The sequence below is a fragment of the Aulonocara stuartgranti genome (assembly GCF_965226115.1).
Source record: "Aulonocara stuartgranti genome assembly, chromosome: 22".
NCBI classification, from domain to species: Eukaryota; Metazoa; Chordata; class Actinopteri; order Cichliformes; family Cichlidae; genus Aulonocara; species Aulonocara stuartgranti.
In genome coordinates, this window is record NC_138957.1 from 20,833,698 (window position 1) to 20,852,591 (window position 18,894).

Genomic DNA, 18,894 nt, shown 5'->3' on the forward strand with positions numbered 1-18,894 from the left:
GAACACACAACTCATAACCCTTAATATAGCTGTAAATCCCTACAGCAGGGCGGCGCTACTGAAGAGCAAAGATACAGCTGGAGACTCCGAGAGCGAAAGGGAGGCTGCAGATGTCATAAGCCGCTGAGCCATCAAAAGCTAGTCCCAAGGGTCTTACACACACACACACACACACACACACTCACACACTCACTCACTCACTCACTCACTCACTCACTCTGCAATCTCACTGCAGGCAGAGACAGTCCTTCCCAGCAGGAGAACCTTTTAGGCAAGGTCACGGTGGTGCTAAAAGAAGAGCATGTTAGAGGCAGTCACATGGAAACGATGCTCTCAACGTGGTGCTTCCTGGACCTAGACTTTCACATAACATAACCACAGCTGTTAGTTGTGTATCCATGTGTGTGTCTTCCCGTTTGTTTGCCTATTTATTACATGGAGGAAACGGAGCTTTAAAAGTGAAACAAAACATCCTTCATGCTATGCTTTACGAGGCCGAAGAGCTACTATGGAGGCGACTGCGTGGCTGACAAAGCAGATATGGAAGCACCTGTCCACCGAGGCCCACTGAGCAGTCTTTAGGCAGAATCAGAGCCTGAAACGTGTCACAGAAAGCACCACTGCTGTCCTCACTGAGCAGAGGAGATAAACGTGTTTGTTTCATTTATTCACTTTCTGTGCGTACGCATCAACAGTCACTGTGTATATAAACTTAATGTGCGCGTGCGGACATTCAGGCGAGTTACCCAAGTTGAGGCATCTGAAAAGACGGCGCTCTCCTGTGTCTGTGTGGGATCTTTTTGTGTTTTGTGTTACTATTTAAAGGGCAAGGAGACCTTGGGGCAGTCTCCATGGGAAATAACATTCCCCTTCTGTTTTTTTCCTCTTTCTTTACTCTTTTTTTATTCTGCTCTCCCTCCCTGTGCCGCCCTTCTTCTGCTCTCCTCATTTCTTTGAGGTACGGTAGCCAATGGCGTCTTATCTCACTGCTCTGCAACAACCAGTCATGCTGCTTCTTCCTCATGCTCTCACAACCCCGTCCCCTCATCCTCTTAGTGTACCAACTGGCTGTTTACGACGCATGTGGCACATCACGATGTGGTGGGTGGGGAGGGTGGAGAACCCCCTCCACCCTCCCCACCTGTGCAAGGCGGTGAATCCAGGCTTAGCTGTAGTGTAACAGGAGTTTCCAATCAATCTATGTATTGGTGGACTATTAAAACATTAGACCCATTAAACATTCTGATGTGCTGCCTTGCTGTCAACAACCACACATTTGTGCTTTCATATATAATAAGAACGTCAGCAATCTGAAAGAAGCGCCTCAGGAAATCAGATTTCTCAAGTTTGTCAGCTATCTCTTTAAATCTCTTTCACATGCTTTAAATCACGATGTCTATTTTTAACTTTAAAGCAATATTCAGGCATTTCAGAAGTACTCTTAGCCTTCACGGGAAGAATGTTGTTACTTCAGTTAACGATACCTGCAAATTCAATATGCTGAATTTCCAGGTATTTCCTGTAGGCATGCTTTTGATGTTAAGGTAAACCAAATATGGTTTGTATGCATTATATACAAGCTTATCCACTTTGAATGCCATCCAGCTTGAACATGCCCATTTGCTTCTGCAAGAAAAAAACAATCCCACTGTTGCTGGACTCAGCCCGTGCTGCCGCGTTCTGCTGCAGTGTTCGCTAATACCTCATTTACCCTTTGCTGTGTACAGAACCAATAGGCAGCATGTCATCCATGGAGGTGAATGTGGACATGCTGGAGCAGATGGATTTGATGGACATGTCTGACCACGAGGCTCTGGATGTGTTTTTGCACTCTGGAGGAGAGGACAACAGCGCTGCCTCGCCTGTTGCAGGTCGGAAGCCGTGCACACAAAGAATGGCTGTAGCCTGAAGTAAACAGACTGGTTATTGTTATACTGGCTTTTGATTCAGTGCATAAAACTCACTTAATCTTAGCGATAGCGTTCTCAAACTGTGCATTAAAGTACCACCCGGGTTCATCTACAACAAATCACATATCTGCATTTGTATTTGAGACTACGTGGACTGATGTCAGATATATGTTCCGTCATAAAAGCACAGTCCAGATGTTCAACTGTCAGTTGTTTTACCCTAAAAGGACATGAGATATACACTCACTTGAAGATTTATTAGGTACACCTGCTGGTAATGGGTTGGACCCCGTTTGCCTTCAGAGCTGCCTTGACTCTCCGCTGCACAGATTCAGCAAGGTCCTGGAAACATTTCTGGTGTTGTCTTCTGATACCGTAGCCCATCTTCAAGTTTATTATTATTTGAATTACTGTTTCCTTCCTATCAGCTTGAAATAATCCTGACCTCTGCCATCACCAAAGTAGATCAACAACATATTTTCACCCAGAGAACTGCTGCTCACTGGATATTTCCTATTTTTCAGACAATCCTCTAAACCCTAGAGATGGTTATTTCAGAAAATCCCAGTAGATCAGCAGTTTGTGAAACACTCAGACCAGCCCATCTGGCACCAACAACCAAAGTAACTTAAATCACATCTCAGGGGAAACTGGCATCATGGATTTGCAGCCAACAAATCTGCAGCACCTGTGTGATGCTGTCATGTCAATATGGACCAAAATCTCAGAGGAATGTCTCCAGCGCCTTGTTGAATCTGTGCTACGAAGAATTTAAAGCATTTCTGAAAGTAAAAGGGGGTCCAACCCTTTGTCAGGTGCAAGGTGAGTGCAATTTCCCACCGATCGTCCATCCATTCACTTCCGCTCATCCCAGCTATTGTAGGGCAAGAGGCAGGGTACACCCTGAACAGGTCGCCAGCCTGTGATTCATAACAAATTCACTGAAGCAGAAATCTGACAAGCACACCACATGATGTAACACACGATGCACCATCAGCATCTGTCCAGATCTGCTGAGGAAACATATTGTTGCAGTCAGTAATCTTCAGCATCTGAGTTCCTCTTCGTCTGATGCTACACTTTCTGTTTACAGTCGATCAGTCCGTTGCAAGTTTGAACTAAAGCTGTGAAGTCATTCCAAAGAAACGAGAGCAGTTGCCTCATTTTATCTGCAGCAGCCCTCGGCCTGAGACAGCAAGTAAATAATAAATAACCATAAATAATAGAATTATTTGGGTTATTTAAGGGAAGTGGGTCCAGTTACGCACAGACTCAGAGACATAGTTATTGTCTGTCCTCCTGAGACCCTATCAAAGTCAACTATTTAATTTCTGTTTATTTAACTGTTATTTAAACTAAGAAGTTCAAAAAATTAAGAACAATTTTTTTAGTTCAAAGTGTGAAGTTACCCACTTCCCCCCTCCTGTCTTTCAGGTCCAGACGTCGAGTCCTTCACCACAGAGATCAGCCTCCAAGTTCCCACCCAGGCTGAGCTACGACACAAGCTCTCTTCATTATCATCCACCTGCACTGACTCCGCCAGCCAGGACACAGAGGCCGGGGAGGAGGACGAGGAGGAAGAGGAGGAGGAGAGTGAGCAAGGAGGAGGAGGGGGGGGCGTTGGGGGATCAGGAGGAGGAGGAAGGAGGAGAAGACCCCCTGTGGTAGTGACCCTGGATGAAGAAGAGGTGCACCCTGACACGGTGCTGGTGGACAGGGCGGAGCGCGAAGATCAGACCAGCAAAGACTGTGAGGAAAGCAGGCCAGAGGTTTGAGGAGAGGCGGAGTGAGACACAAGCACCCAACAGCTGCCAAATCAAACTCAGAACCATATTGGCTTTGTTCTTAATATTCCTCTCATATGTCAGAGAAACATATGATAGAAAGTGCAACCTCAGTGCACTAACTGCCACATGACCTTACCTTGAGAGACGCCAGTTTTCAATTCTAATTGATCTTATAAAACTGTTTGTTTTATTTTTCCTTTTCAGCATAACGTCATCTAACGGCTGAGCGATTCTCCTGTTTCTTTGTTTCTCCTGCTGTATGTCGAGGCCTGTTACTGATTAACGACTGAGTAATGAGGACATAGAAACACACCAAAAATCACCCACACGACCCTTCTGCTATGCTCCATCCTTCACTGCGCTTATAGACTGCAGCGGTCATGTGTTTCCCATTATTGCTTGTGTTGGAGATTAAGCGTGGAGCCTAAAGTACCCCATTTGGCCAAAATAAAGAAGCTAGCTTTTAAAATCTAACTGCAGGTCAGAAATGTGAAGTCAGTTTTTAATCTGTAAAAGAAATGTTGCCATGCAAATTCACCCGCCAAAGATTTTATACTTTATAAAATCCACGTGTGTAAAACCACGGGGATAGCTTTGGTTCTGTTTGCACAGGTTTTCTCATGTATGTGCTCTATGAAACTGTTCTAGGGGTTAAAGCTCTGAAATGAGACTTTCAATTGTGCAATTTCTCTTCCACAATTCATTTTAGTGCAACAAATGCAAAGATGCACTACTCAAAGAAATGAAGGGAACACTCGATCATCACTTGGTATGACACAAAGTCATTTAAACCTCAGCATATCAGTCTTTCCTTTCATTTGAAGCAATGCTGCAAGTGAGTTTTTCTCCAGTCCAGCTCCTCTAGGACTGCAAAATGACCTCCAGCTGAGCTACTCGTGCATGTTTCTCACCAAACTGTCAGAAACAAACTCCACGAGGGCCCGATGTGCTTCAGTGCAGAGCCCGGCACCGTGCAGCTCAAGTATATCCGCCTGAGATCTGCCATCCTGGAGGAGCCGGACTGCTTGTGCAACCTGAACAGGCTGGAGGTACGATCCTCATGCTAGCAGCTGTGATAAGGAGTAAAAAGACAAACTAGAGGATTAGGAGGGATAAGGAGAGAGGATTTTTGTGGTGGTAGTCTTGTTGTTGCCTCTGGTAAACCAGTTATCACTATGATTTGCACCAAAGCAGCTGAAATGGATTCACAATGCTTTCTGCTTCCTAGCTGGACAGACTTATATCACTGAAGTTCAACCGACTATGATGCTCGAGCGTTCCCTTAATGTTTTCTTTGAGCAGTGTACTTATTGATCGCTTTTTTCTGAAGAAAAAGGATGAATATTTTATCACTTTCTGAAACTAAAAAGCCAAAAGCATTTCTTTCACTGTTTTTAAAGTCTTCTAGATCACGTCGGATGTAAACTAGTTCAAAATGGTTTTGTGCCATTACCCAGTAGAAACAAAGCTTAATAGCAGGCAGGCACCTGACAGTGGTTTCTGAAACACATTGTATAGCAGACATGTGGGTGGAGATCGGGTACAATGATAACAATGACTTACCACACACACACACACACACACGACAGTTAACCTTTGCCATTCCTTTGATATGTGATCTCTGGGTGAACTACTTCTGTTGAACGAGGACCAAATCCCTGCTGTGGACAGTGTGCTATGCACCGGACAATGTCCAGAAGACTGAACTGCATCCAGACCTCTGTGTCTGCAGTTGTTGACATTTGCCTAAAATTTCTGACTTGTTGCTAATAAACATTTGTCTCCCGGCGTTGTTTAATTTTCATCCGAGTTACAGCAGTAAGAAAAGAAAAGTAAGAAGTCTTGTTTTATAGTCCTACCATTTAACAATGGAAAGCTAACACAGTAAGAGAATAGACAGAGCGTTATTAATAAGGGGAGAAAGGATAATTAAATATTTTATTTTGTGTGAGTTGAATTTCTGTGTATATTCATTGTTTAAAAAAAAAAAAAAGGGTAACTGGAAATTAGGGGAAAGCAATACAAGAGCTCAAAATGACTTTGAGGCTAAAAATGAATGCCTTGGTTTATTGTGAACAGTAAAGAGTCTGTGTCGATACACAACAGTGCGCTTTAACAGGTAACTGTGATGCTCATTTTGAGCCCCATGCAGAGCGTCCATGTGACAGAGGATGCTAGTGATAGGGTGAGGTGGAGGCAGTTGGTGCGCTGTGGTGACCAAAAGGGAGTAGATGAGAGGAGCAGGATTCTGCTGGGAAAGCTTGCAATATGATTCACAGTTCAGAATAATCCTCCTTTGTCTCATACAGGGCCCCATCATGTGCCTGAAACTAGCTTTATCTGATTGGCTGCATGACACAAACAAAGTCTGGACGGGGGTGTTGAGATGACCATATGACCATCATACAGAGTAAAGACTGAAACTAAAAAAAATTTAAGTGGCGAAAACAAGTTTCCATAAATTATTTTTTTCCCTCAGAATTTAAAACAAACACTGCACATAAAGTTCAGTTTAACTTACTGAACCAAAAACCTGAAAAAATTAAGATGATTTAAAAATATTAAAATCTAATTGATTTTCTGTCAATTACCAATAACTGAATAAGTTTTAGGTCACGCTCCTGGGTAGATACTCCCAGAGGTAAGTGAGAAAAGACTGAGGTTATTTCAAAATGCCATCGTCCATCCCAGGGTCATGGGGAGGTTGGAGCCCATCCCTGTTGTAATGGGGTTCGAGGTGGAATATACGCTGGACTGACTGCCAGTCCGTCGCAGGGCTAATGAGTCTCCACATCCCTAAAATATCCATCTAATGTTACAAATCTCTGAACTGTGAATTATGACGCAGTTTGGAGAGTTTCTCCTCGCCATCCAGTCGGAAATCAGCACACCAAGAGACACACGAGCAGGTTGGAAAGAAATGACAGTGAATTGTCAGTAAGTTTTTATTAAACCTTAAGTACAAACTGCAAAAGTAAAAAACAGTCAATTTAACCAACATGAGACTCTCTTTCCGAATGAAGGGAAAGGCCGAGTTACCAAATAAATTAAGTCACCAAAGACCCCACTGTGAGCAAAGTAGTTTATACTGTAGAAAAGGAAGGAAAAAAACAAAGAAAAAAATAACTGAAGGACAAACAAAGAAAATCCCATCTGAATAAAATATATTGTAAGGCCATAAAAACTTGACAACCACTTTTTTTTTTTTAAATGTTGAAAACACCCGACTTGGTATGTCATTAAATAGTCCTAAAACAGTTCAGTCTTCTGCAAGGGACAACAACCAACAAACTGGATTATAGGATTTTTTTTCCTTGACAGTCACCACTGGCAAGCTCAGTGCAACATGAGTAGCTACTACATTTTTGTTGAATTTTCAGTAATGAAAATGTAAAAACCCATTTTTTTGTGTGAACATATCATTTTTTTCCCTTTTCTTTAAAAAAGTAAAGCTAAACAAACAAAACTAGATCAGGAGGCCAGGGAGGAGGCGGGGCAGGTAAAGGGGGGGGGGGGGGGGGGGGGGCAGTCGTTGGCTACTCGATATCTTCTTTCTTAGCGATATAAGCAGCACTTAAAATTTTTATACACATTTACCAGAGCAACCCTGTAAGCGTCAAACTCACATGGATGAAGAAAGGGAAAAACGTAAGGCTTTTTCTTCATCGACCACTCTCCTCTGGAACACTTTCTCTCTTTCTCTGGTCCTTCCTTTCTTTCTTACTCAACCCCAGAAAAAAAGGCTCAAGTATTTAAAGAAATTTACAGGATTATGTACAAAAAAAAAGTTGATGTTTGTTTGCGTTGGGCTTTTTCTCCGCTCTTAAAAAAAGAAAAAAAAAAATCACTAATATATCTGGAAAGGGGAAAAAATAAAAAAAAAATAAAAAAAGACAGTAGAAGAAAGAAAAACTTGGATTTGATATTTCACATTTTACACTCTTTGACTAGTGGCTCTACTTGAGATAACACATTAGATCAACAAAGCTTAAAAAAACCCCAAATAATAATAATAATAATATAATATAATATTAATGTTTACTGGTACAGATGAAACAAGAGGACTGGAAGAATGGAATGTTAACACGATTGCACATCTAGAACCAGAAAAGCCCGACGAGCCTTTCTGCCCTGTGGGGGTCGGGGGGCGCGTGAGCTAGCAGAGTGAACCAATAGCAGGCGCCAACCCCCAGATTTTTTTTTTCCTCCTTTAAAAAGAATTTTGTGTTGTTATACAGTAATTATAACCAACAGCACCAATAAAATGGATCTCCTTGCTAAGTATCAGGCACCATTTCCACTTGCTAGTGAAGAAGGGATCCCTCCATACTACAAGGAAGTGAGGTGACCTTTTCACAGGTCAAGCAGCTGCAGCTCTGCCCCTCTCACGTCCGCCGACGAACAGAAAACAAAAAAGAAAACGTCCACAATGATGACAAAAATAAAAAATATACACAGAAAATTTCTCACGACAAAACAAAACTATCGAAAAAAGAAAGCTAAGATTCATAAACTGAACTTGGGGAAAAAAACAAAAACAAATTGTAGCCAACCAACAGTAAACCAACATCATCTGTCTTTCAAGTTTTTTTTACCTTGCATCTCCAACCCACATTTCATTAAAAAGAAAGAAAAAATAGGCAGGAACTGCATCAAGAATACATTAAAAGTGATTCCTCTTCCTCAAATAAAGGACAGAGAGAAACTTTGGGCAACTACTTGATGTCATTTTCATTTCACAAAATCATGGGAGGGAGGGAGCGGTGGTGAGTGGGGGGAAGGCCGCCTTTTCATTCCTCCTGTGTTCACAGTTGAGGGACATGTGATGTATCAGTATCATGGGTGAGAGGAAGGCAGGAAAGAGTGATGCAAGAAAAAGGTAATTATTGTAACCTCCTATCAGCTGAGGAAGGGTGGAGGTGGAGCTAAAGGGTAAAATGAGGCCTGTCAAGTCTGTGAACATTATACTTAATGCTTTCAATATTGACTCGGAGAGAGAGAGGTGTGTGTGTTCTAAAATCATCCAAAATAAAAACAAATTCTTCTTTCACACTAGTGCAAAAAAGACATCTTGCTTTTCTCTTTTTAGTTCCTTTTCCTTATAACAAGCCTGTCATTACTAAAGGAGAGGAGAATCTCTTGCTTATTAAAGAGATGGAGACTGAGGTCAGGCAAGGGGGGTCTTCAAAGCTCAAAAACAATCTCTAACATCGGGCGGTGAAGAAGGAGCGGTTTGATAGTGATCCTGCTTACTGTGGAAAAACAAAAACACAGGGATTCAGAGAAGTGGAGGGGGTGTGGTGGGATGTGGGCACAGCACACATGGGTGGCAATGTTGAGGCGTCCCGCCTCAGGACACGGCAGCGGCCTTGGGCATGTGGCTGGACGACAGGCGGGCCAGAGACACCTCTACGGTGGCGCGTTTTCGGGGTCCTCGCTTGGCTGGCGATGCTTTGGCAGGGCTTAAGCCGTGGCAGGGGTCCCCTCCTCCGCCACTAACAATGACTCCTCCAGCGTCGATGCTTCCTCCGTTCTTCAACATGGCTCGTCCGCACACCTGGCTCACCAAACTGTTGATTTGCTCCTGTGTGGCAAAAGGAAGCAGAAAAAAGGTGGTAATGAAGCAAATGCACACAAATCAAGAGCAGAAGGTAAAATGGAATATGGCAAAGTACAGGTGTGTCTACTGTTAAAAAAACATAAATAAAAATTTGAAAGTCTGATTACACCACAGGTACAACTCAGTATAAACATTTTCAGTAGCGGTGTGAAAAGCTAGCTGATGTCTCCCCCATCTGGACAGAGGGAGAATGGAAGCATAGCAGACCCACACAATGGTAGCTTACCTCATCATATCGATACATCATCTTAAGGCCTCTGCAGGATTTGTGCTTCTCCACATAGCGCAGGGCACACTCCAGACAAAAGACCACATTGTCACTCTCCCGAACCACCTAAACGGGAAAAAAAGGCTTTTAGTAAAACAAAGAATTTATTTTCTTAGTGAAAAGTGGAAATATTGATAAATCTCTATAATGTCTCATACTCATCATGCTTATACTGTTATCTCAGTAGTATTAAGTATGTTTAGTAAGTTACCTTTAACTTACAGAGCATACTGCAGGAATAATATGTACAAACTGAAAAAAACAAACAAAACAAAAACAACAACTCCTAGCGCCAATTCACAACAACAGTTGCCTCAAGGCGCTTCGTGCTGGACCCCACAATACTATAGAGAAAACCCCAACAATCAGATGATCCCGTTTGAGCAGCACTTGGCGACGGTGGGAAGGAACAACTCCCTTTTAACAGGAAGAGACCTCTGGCGCAACCAGGCTCAAGGAGGGGCAGCCACCTACCGCGACCGGTTGGGGGTTAGGGGAAAGAAGAGAAAGGAGAGCACAGAGAGGCCATGGAAAATGCACAAGCTACGGGAGAGAGTAGACAAAGGTTAATTAATATGCAAAATTGGCAAACAAATTCATCAGGATTGAAAAAGAGGTCACTGGAAAACAAGTGCATTATGGTCCCTCAGCAGCTTTTAGCAGCATAACTAAGTGATGCTTCAGGATCATCCAATCTGATACTGGACACTTTATGAACCACAGGTAGAGTCGAACTTAAACTCTGGATTTAGAGGGGCACCAATGAAGAGAAGCCAGGATTGGAGAAATACACTCTCTCTTTCCAGTCCCTGTGAGTAGCTTTGCTGTGGCATTTAGAATCACCTAAAGGCTTTTAAGGGAGCTTCTAGAAAAGTCCAATAATAGATGTGTGTTTAATGTGCGAATTAAACGATATATCCCAGTTTAAAAAAAAATTAGTCCAAGATTCTTCTGTGTTTTTGGAAGCCAAGGTAATGCCATCTAAAGTAACTTCATGGCTATAAGAGATTTTAAGGTCAAATACAATAACCTCAGTTTTTTCTTAAGTAGAAATTAAGAAATTACCAAATCTTTTTGAATCATCTGGCTTTATAGATGGATATGACTTGGTATCATCTGCATAACAACAAAAATGTATGCAGTGTTTTCTAATAATACAACCTAAGGGAACCACATATAACGTAAAAAACAAAAACATTTAAAAAAATTTAAAGTATTGGGCCCAGGACAGAACCTTGTGGAACTCCATGAATAACTTCAGTGTACGACGAAAACTCCCCATGTACATGCACAAATTGGGATCCATCAAATATGATTCAATAGATCGATTGGGTCTAACAGACATGTTGATGTTTACTTGAAGTAATTACTTCAGTGAGATCAATTGGCAAGAAGCACTCTAAATATCATACATCTGACATTTTTCAATAATGGTAAAAATTGTATTTGAAAGGAAATTCGTGAAGTCATTATTACTGATAGCTAACAGAACTGAAAAACTGATTAGCCTGACTAGTGCTGAGAAGAAACATGGGGTTGTTCCTGTTTTTGTCTTATCAGTGACAAACAGGATGATGGCCTAGCTTTACTGAGGACTTGTTTTTCATAAGGAATCAAGCTATTTTTCCAGGCCAGATGACAGTCTTCTAAATTAGCGGATCCCTAATTTCCACCATCTGTGTGAACTGTACCAGGGAGTCACACATTAAGATTAAGAGATCCTCTATCGTATCCTCTGTATAGACATCTACTGTATAGAAATGTTTTCCAGAGCGCTGTAGTTCATATTTTAAACAAAAGAGGTTTTTTGAGAAATACATTAAATGCTCAGTTCCTATGCAATATGTCGGGACAAGGTCAAGAATGTGATCAAAATATTGAGTTGAGGGTAGTAATGAATTAAACACAGTGTTGAAGTTGTTGTTTTCATCATCTACAAGCATAAATCTGCCAACAGAAACTTTTTGTCTTTTACAGTTCAACTGTTTAAGGCTAAGGATAATTACAGCTGTCTGAGTCTTTGCGGGATTAATAAACTAGAGTGAGAGATCACTGCCTTCATTTAAACTTAAAGTGTAACAGAAAATAAATCAACATGTTGATCGATTATTACATCATTTACTAACAGGGACTTTGAGAGAGTCCTAATATAAAAAATAAATCAATATTCAATTGTTTTGCTCTATTGAAATAGTTTTCATATATTTCTGGGAGCAGATGGTCTCTGTGAGTTTGGAGGGGGAGGGAAGCTGCTGAGAGACGTGTAAAGTTGCATACATACTGGAAGCGATTTGCTAATAGGGGTTGAAATTTGTAAGCATTTACTTCCTCCTACTCCCCTTTGAATGGAAAAAGGTCAGTATTTTTTCTAAGTGATGGAAAAAATACAGACCATTTTGTTAATAAACAAAAAAAATTATTTTTTGTTTATTAACATTTTTTTTAAATAATATGTTTGAAATAAAGATTTGATTCAGATTCAGACTCATCGTGCATCGCTTTGAAGCTGATCGTTGGTCGCATGCAGACTTTTCAGGCTCCGGTTGCCTAGGTGACCCTCTAATGTATTGACTTCCAGGTCATACGTCAACCAACTGTATTCTTCACTCTCACTAATAGTCTATTCAACTGGTCGCTTTGAAGTTGAATACAATCTATTGCAGATCCCTCCCACTTTGTGTCGTCAGCAGTTTTTGTGCCAAATAGTGTTCAGATATTGTTTCTGTGATCTCTGCTGTTGCTGCAAAACCCTTCCAGTGTGTACACAGCTTACAAATGCAGCTCTGCTTCCTGTGCTTGACTCTTCATAGATCATCCAGAATCAAACACATGATTTTTGTTTTTTAATAAATTCAGCAACATTCATAGAGATGAGAGCTGCACCACCCATAGTAGGATGGTTGGAGTCTCTCTAAAAAAGACCATGTTTTCCACAGAAAGTTTTCCAGTTACCCACGAAGCCCATATTGTTTGCTGGACACCTCCCAGACAGCCTGCAGCTAAAAGACAACATCCAGCTATGCATGTCAACCCAGGTCAGACTGGGGAGAAGACGCTGTTAGTAAAGTCACACACTAACTCAATGTTAGTTTTAGTGACTTGTGATTAAAACAACTGGATGCCATTACTTTCAATCTGAATTACAGTCTAAGTAAATCTACGTTTATCTTTAGTTCAAACAAATGCTCTGCTGTTGGAGTCTGCAGGTTCACGTTTCTAAGTATGAAGCTGCCAATGACCAGAGTTTTTTTCTCTGCAGGTGTCGCTGAGTGGAAAAAAACACATGGTTAGAATTTTGAACGTGCTAGTTGTGTACCAAGGGCTTCTCTTTCGGACTGCGCTTCCTTCCAGCAGCAGCCGGCCTTTCTTCCCGGCAGTGCATTTGGGTGACAGCTAAACTACTTTGGGCCTGGCTAGCCATTACAGCTGCAGGTTTACTTTCAACGGTGTGGAGCCATGCCTCCAATTCACCAAGCCTGGCCTCCAGCACAACAAAAAAGGTACTATTATTATACGAAACATTATCACTAAAGCAGGTCGAGTAGTAAGAGACCTACAATTACAGCCACACTAACCAGATGTAGGATTTCATTTATAAATATTTAGGATGAATATGTTGACTTGAAGGAAGGAAGGAAGGAAGTCCTTTGCAGGTAAACTGAACCCAAACCATTTAACATTTGACACACTGTCATGTTAAACCCCTGGGCGTTGTGCTCTCACCATGGACAGGTAGCAGAGATGTTGACAGATCTGGCAGCGCCTCTCTGAGGACTCCAGTGTCAGCCATTTGCCGCGAGGCTTCTTACGTCCCTCGATGGGTCCCAGGCTGCCATCGTGTGTGCCATAACGGGCAGAGGAGAGCAAACCTGCCTTGTAAAGTTCCTGACGTTGGCGCATCTCTATGTTCCTGATGGACAAAAACACTCTGAGTGAGAGCGGAAGTAAGTTTGCTGCTATCAAGGGGAAACTATCAGAGTGGAGCTTACAGAGAATGGCACTTACTCAGATCTCAGTACAGTAACACAATGGATATAATTGTATTATAGCCAACTTCAATCACAATTTATTCCTCTTCCTTTACAACAACAGTACATTTAGTCATTATAAGGTGAATTAGACCACACCTATCTTATGAACATAAGCTGACTCAAACAAAACCCAGAAGTTTGATACATAATAGGCAGTGTTTGATGTGGCGATCTTTAGAAATCTAATAAAACTGGATTTGTAGCTTTTCCGTGTTTGTCGTTTGTATGAGTTGTTGCATCATACCTGAGGTCTTTGAGAAGGGTGGAGATGGTGGTGAGGAGTAGGCCGTTGTCCCTCTTGGACTCAGCTGTGGCGATCTGATACAGTAGCTTCTCCATTGAGAATGGTTTGGCTATACAACGACATTTCAGGTCCTGTGAGTGGAAAAAACAAAACAAAAAATCAGCCATTTAATATCTATTTTTGTCCAGCTTTCAGCCAAAATATAAAGGTGTGGACTAATATACTCCAAGAATGCTGACAATGTATAACAAAGAGAATATTTGTAGTGTAACCAAGATCAATGTTTCTCATCCTCTCCTATGATTCCTCACTAAAAATGTTTGTAATTTGCAAGAGCGTGTTTCAGGCAGTGCTCCACAGTGCAGCACATTTTATGAATGTCACATTACCCTGAAGGGTAATCTTAATGTGGCTGTGGGTATGATAGCATTGCTGAAGGTAGATGTACTTCCATCACTGTTATGCCCATAATGACAATGGGGAACATTTTCTTCTCCTCTATTGCAGCTATAATGAAGTCCAACGAGCCAAAGGTTTACTCGGGAGCTCTCTCACGCTCACAAACATGAAACAGAACTCAAAGGTCAAAACACCGGCTGAATTAAGTTCATTTCAGTGTTAATCACCTCTACCCAAATTGAATCTTTAACAGCTGCAGTCCACAGCACTGTTGCGAAATAAAAACAAACAGTGATGTAAAATGTGTCTTTATTCATCGAAATGGCCTTTGGTTCAGCTTTGTCGGCCCTGATTTATATGCTGACCTTTGCGGCTTGGTAACCCAGGTTCATCCAGTGTGGTGTGGCAAAGTGCACCGTCTCTGACACGCTGTAGCCACAGCACACTTTAGAGACAAAGGCACCGGGGAAGCAGACCACAAACTGGCCACTCCGCTGGACAGTACGATAAACCTTGATGCCTTCACGGCACAGCACCTCTGGAGATATCTGGAAGAGTGAAATAAACGGCGTTACATTTCCAAGTGACTCTGCAAAGTTTTAGGATCAAAAGCATCGCTTCCTTCCAGTTAAAATATATGTGAATGGATTTTTATAGACTTACCATGATATTCTTCTCCAGCATCTCTAGTCCTGGCGTGCCATTGGCCTGAAGCAGTGTATGGACCACCTTGTTCAGCTTAGCCTTCTCCTCAGCAGGGATAGAATACCTGTCCGAGCACACACACAGACATCAGTTTCAAACTTTTCACTTAGTTTTCCTTTATTCAAGTCTATTAGTTCTCTCGTCTAATTTTACACATTTTTACCATATTAACAAGTTTTTGGTGCACACACTTACACTGAGACAACGCCTCTGTGCATACTTACCAAATGCAATCAGCACCAGTGTGTAAGTAATCAATATATGGAAGGCGATTTTGGTCTCGAGACCAGCATGAGGTAGAAAAGACCATGCCAATGTTTAGCCAGGGAATGGTCACCCCTGTAGAGACAGGAAGGTTAAGTGAGACAGAAACATTAATATCTGCAGGCTAAACAACAGAAACGGCTCAAACATCTGGAGTGATCAAGATAACACAGACCATCTACATTTGTAGAGCAACGTACAGACTGTGCTATGAAAATAATTCTCACCAGGCACAGCACCCAGATGCCTCAGTATGGATCCAGAGTTATTTGGGAGGACATTGAGGTTCCATCCATGTCTGAGGAAAGAAGGAAAAGAAGACGTTTTTATAAGAATGACTTTTGAGGAAGCAGATAGTTTGACTGTTAAAAAGTTTTATCTGACCGGTGATCAGGTAAAGACTTTGCTGCAGGTAGAAAAATGTACCCAACCTCACAAGATGGATGAGAAACACTTACTTTGAAAATGGCTCTGACTTTCCTGTGGGGAAACCACTGCCATGTGTACTGGTGTCCACCTTCCCACAATGCACTGCCACATGGCAATCTCTCTGTTCCACAATCCTCCAGTACTCTTGCTGCAAGAGGACAAAAACAGAAAACTAGTAAGAGAAAGTATGCATGAAACTGAGTACAGGATTCAGGTGTGCCTCATGGTCAGTCATGCTGGTAGCTGACATCGAGAAGAAACCAACTCACCTTTTAAAAATGATCTTAAAGTTACGGTCTGCTTGATTTCATTAACAGATGTATTATTTGATAGGGCTAAATGTTTTCTCATTTAAAAAAAAGTAATTACAACAAAGATTTAACACTGAAAGCTACTTTAGATAATGAAGATGATGTTTGATAAAGATGACAGGATGCTAACCTCAACCTCAGCAGCAGACGGTTCCTTGTTAAAGCACATGGTCATGGTGTTCCGCGCTATCCTGAAGAAGTTGGTCAAAGACACCGATTTCCCCTGCAAATCACATGAATTTAAGATTAATCATCAGTGGAATCTATTTTTCCCATGATGCATGAGTCAAGAAGTCAAATGGAGGGCGATAAGGATAAAACATTGCATATCTGACTGTGTGTGTTTCTATAAGGATCTCTACTCCCTTTGTTAGTGTGAGACACAATTCCCCTGGACTTGACCCTCTCCCACTGACACCCTGCTACACAGAATCTTTGAAGGTGACCATAAATCTGCCAACTCTGAGCCTGAAGATGTGCAGACCAGGCTGAAGTTTGACCTTGTGGATTCCTAATGTTCACAGTGACATTTTGTTTTTTTCTTCTTTTTCCCTCTTATGTGTTTGCAAGTACTATCTGACTTAGTTCTTTTTATGATTGCACTAGCTTCAGGGTTGTGAAACAATGCAGTTAAATTACAGTCTGGTGCACTGACAAGACTTTTTGTCATTCAGTAGCGGCGCTTTTTCGAGCTTTTTCCCAGTGTAATTACAGTTAATTACACCCTTGACCTGCACTTTGTCCTCTCGATCGAAAAAGTGAAACATAAGCTCCTCTTGGGGGGCACTTGTGATGAATAATAGCCACAAATCTGAGCTCTGCAAAAAAGTGATGAGTCACGTTTTGACAGGACTTCCAAGTCAGGACAGTGACAGCCATTCACATGTCACTGTGCACTGAGCAGTACTTGTATAACTACAGGGTCACGTTTGTTGGGGGGTGGGGGGTGTACATACAGAGGGATTTGGTTACCAAAAGGAAAGGACAGAAAAAAAAAATCAAATGAGATCCAGATTGGAGATGGGTGGGGTATTGTGCAGTGAGTGAACACAGAAAGTTTAATTACAGTTTCGACCCAAGATGCTGCTTCAAAATAAATGTACACAAACAGTCACATGGCCCATTTTTGTGCACACAGAGTGAACAATTTCAAATTTCCACATGCGCACAAACTACTGGGGGTCGAATAGGTACGCAGAGAATTTGGCAAGAGTGAGAGAAACTGGGTGGGGGTGGGGGGCTGTGGAGAGGACTGGATATTTGGGAAAATAGCTGAGAGCAAGGACATGGGCTGAAGGAGAGAAGCCATGAGGAGAGGGCTGGACGCAAGGAGCTGAAGGGTTATGAAAGCTTGTGGAGGCGGGGCTTTGGAAGTGTGGGGGGGATGGGTACGCGCTGTTTTGGGGGCTGCCATTTCTCTGACCTACATTTTCAGCCAGCCATAATCAGCAGGCCTGCAAGCGGGCTGGGGAAATGCATCTTATGTGGTCCACAAATACACACATGAGCAACTCTACAGACCACCTTACCAAACACAGCTGCACAGAAATATTAAAACAAAACCACAAGAAAATAAAACTGCCGGCCCCTCACTTCAATGGCCCAACTATTTCTGTGTAAAAGCAGGTGTGCATACTTCTGAGGTTTGCTTAAACAAACCACGAACTGTGGCAGTTAACAGCACGATATTGTTACCAAGAGCACAGTAAGAAAATTCAATAGGCACTCACATCTGTGTGGTTAACAACATCCCAACAATGTCTCCGAGTGAAATCCACTTTGTTGAAAACAGTATATAGCACAAGCAAACAGGGTGTACATTTGGTCGCTTAAGATGTGACAGAGGAAACAGTCAAATTAAGTGTTGAATGTTTACACCTCATGAGCGATATATATCTCGATTCACTGAAGTCTCTCTAAAAAGGTGCTCTGGCACTGACGACAGGCCAGAAAAGATCGCTCCAACCGCACATTTACCATATAAACAAGACAATGTACATCAGGTTGGACCAAAGGAGTAAAAGAAACCCAACAATGCCTGCCAAAGTGGTATGAAAATAATACTAAGGGCGACCATAACATAAGGAAATAAGGTAGACGTCACTTGTTTCCATGCCTTGGAGCTGATCTTTAAACAGCAGGTCAATAAGAGACAAAAGGTGTTAACAGCATGTAATGACTTATCACAAGAAAAGTGCAGAGAGCAGAAACGTATGCATAAGCAATAACAAAAGGTAAACTTACGTGCCTCTTGTCTGTATGCTTCAAATGTGTGCCATAAACAGCAAGTGTCGTCTTCATCCTCACCTTGTAAATACATTTGTGCTGGTCACTGAGAACACCCCTGTCCTCCACCTCCTGCTCTTCCGCATGCTGCCTGTCCTCTTTGCCTTGTTTTTCCTGAGCGAAGAGCCGGCGCCGGCCTGCTTTGACCTGAGCCTCCAGTTCCTTCAGATGGTGATACACTCCATTGGTGCGGTGGTTTCCTGTTGCCCCTCCCACTATCCCGCCAACGAGCCCGTTTTTGGGCTCGTAGCGCGGCAGAGAGAAAGCGCCAGGCGCTGAAGAATCTGCGAGGCCCTCCAGAGGGCCGCGGCGAGACTCCAGGTCCTTTTTCTCCTGCAGCACATCAGTCTGCAGTCTCAAGCGCTCCTCAGCACCGAGTGAGTCGTAGGACAAGATGTACTGCAGGTAAGCCTCCTGCAGCTTGGCCAGCCGATCCTGTGCAGACTTGGGGATGCGCAGGAGGTCGGCGAGCTTGGTCCACTTCTTCAGGTCCATCACCTGCTGCATGCCGCCCATGTCATTGATGAGCTGGAAAAAACGAGACAGGTCCACTTCGCAGCCACCTGCATGGAGCAGAAAAGGAAGGTTCAGTAAGAGGAGAACATGAGCAGCACTTACAAAAACCAGCGGCAAGTGGTGG

General features: G+C 42.4%; 2 protein-coding genes across 11 annotated transcripts in view; one reads left to right on the plus strand and one right to left on the minus strand.

Moving 5' to 3' along the window:
* dtnbp1b (dystrobrevin binding protein 1b) overlaps nucleotides 1-5,485 on the plus strand; it is a 63,501-nt gene extending 58,016 nt beyond the window's left edge. For 3 of the 4 annotated variants that reach the window (XM_082521410.1, XM_082521408.1, XM_082521411.1), the window contains exons 3-4: nucleotides 1,728-1,871; nucleotides 3,345-5,485. In XM_082521410.1, the coding sequence (XP_082377536.1) occupies nucleotides 1,728-1,871; nucleotides 3,345-3,685 (485 nt within the window). In that variant the 3' untranslated portion in view covers nucleotides 3,686-5,485. The remainder of the gene's footprint in view (nucleotides 1-1,727; nucleotides 1,872-3,344) is intronic. The other variant, XM_082521409.1, reaches the window with a different exon arrangement.
* A 1,143-nt stretch (nucleotides 5,486-6,628) lies between these two features.
* Nucleotides 6,629-18,894, minus strand: part of jarid2b (jumonji and AT-rich interaction domain containing 2b) — a 109,593-nt gene continuing 97,327 nt past the window's right edge. For 5 of the 7 annotated variants that reach the window (XM_082522711.1, XM_082522708.1, XM_082522705.1 and 2 more), the window contains exons 8-18: nucleotides 18,213-18,817; nucleotides 16,099-16,191; nucleotides 15,687-15,805; nucleotides 15,456-15,526; nucleotides 15,189-15,303; nucleotides 14,923-15,028; nucleotides 14,625-14,807; nucleotides 13,861-13,991; nucleotides 13,309-13,495; nucleotides 9,544-9,651; nucleotides 6,629-9,281 (exon numbers count right to left, since the gene is read on the minus strand). In XM_082522711.1, coding sequence (XP_082378837.1) covers nucleotides 9,048-9,281; nucleotides 9,544-9,651; nucleotides 13,309-13,495; nucleotides 13,861-13,991; nucleotides 14,625-14,807; nucleotides 14,923-15,028; nucleotides 15,189-15,303; nucleotides 15,456-15,526; nucleotides 15,687-15,805; nucleotides 16,099-16,191; nucleotides 18,213-18,817 — 1,952 coding nt within the window. In that variant the 3' untranslated portion in view covers nucleotides 6,629-9,047. The remainder of the gene's footprint in view (nucleotides 9,282-9,543; nucleotides 9,652-13,308; nucleotides 13,496-13,860; nucleotides 13,992-14,624; nucleotides 14,808-14,922; nucleotides 15,029-15,188; nucleotides 15,304-15,455; nucleotides 15,527-15,686; nucleotides 15,806-16,098; nucleotides 16,192-18,212; nucleotides 18,818-18,894) is intronic. The other 2 variants (XM_082522710.1, XM_082522706.1) reach the window with 1 other exon arrangement.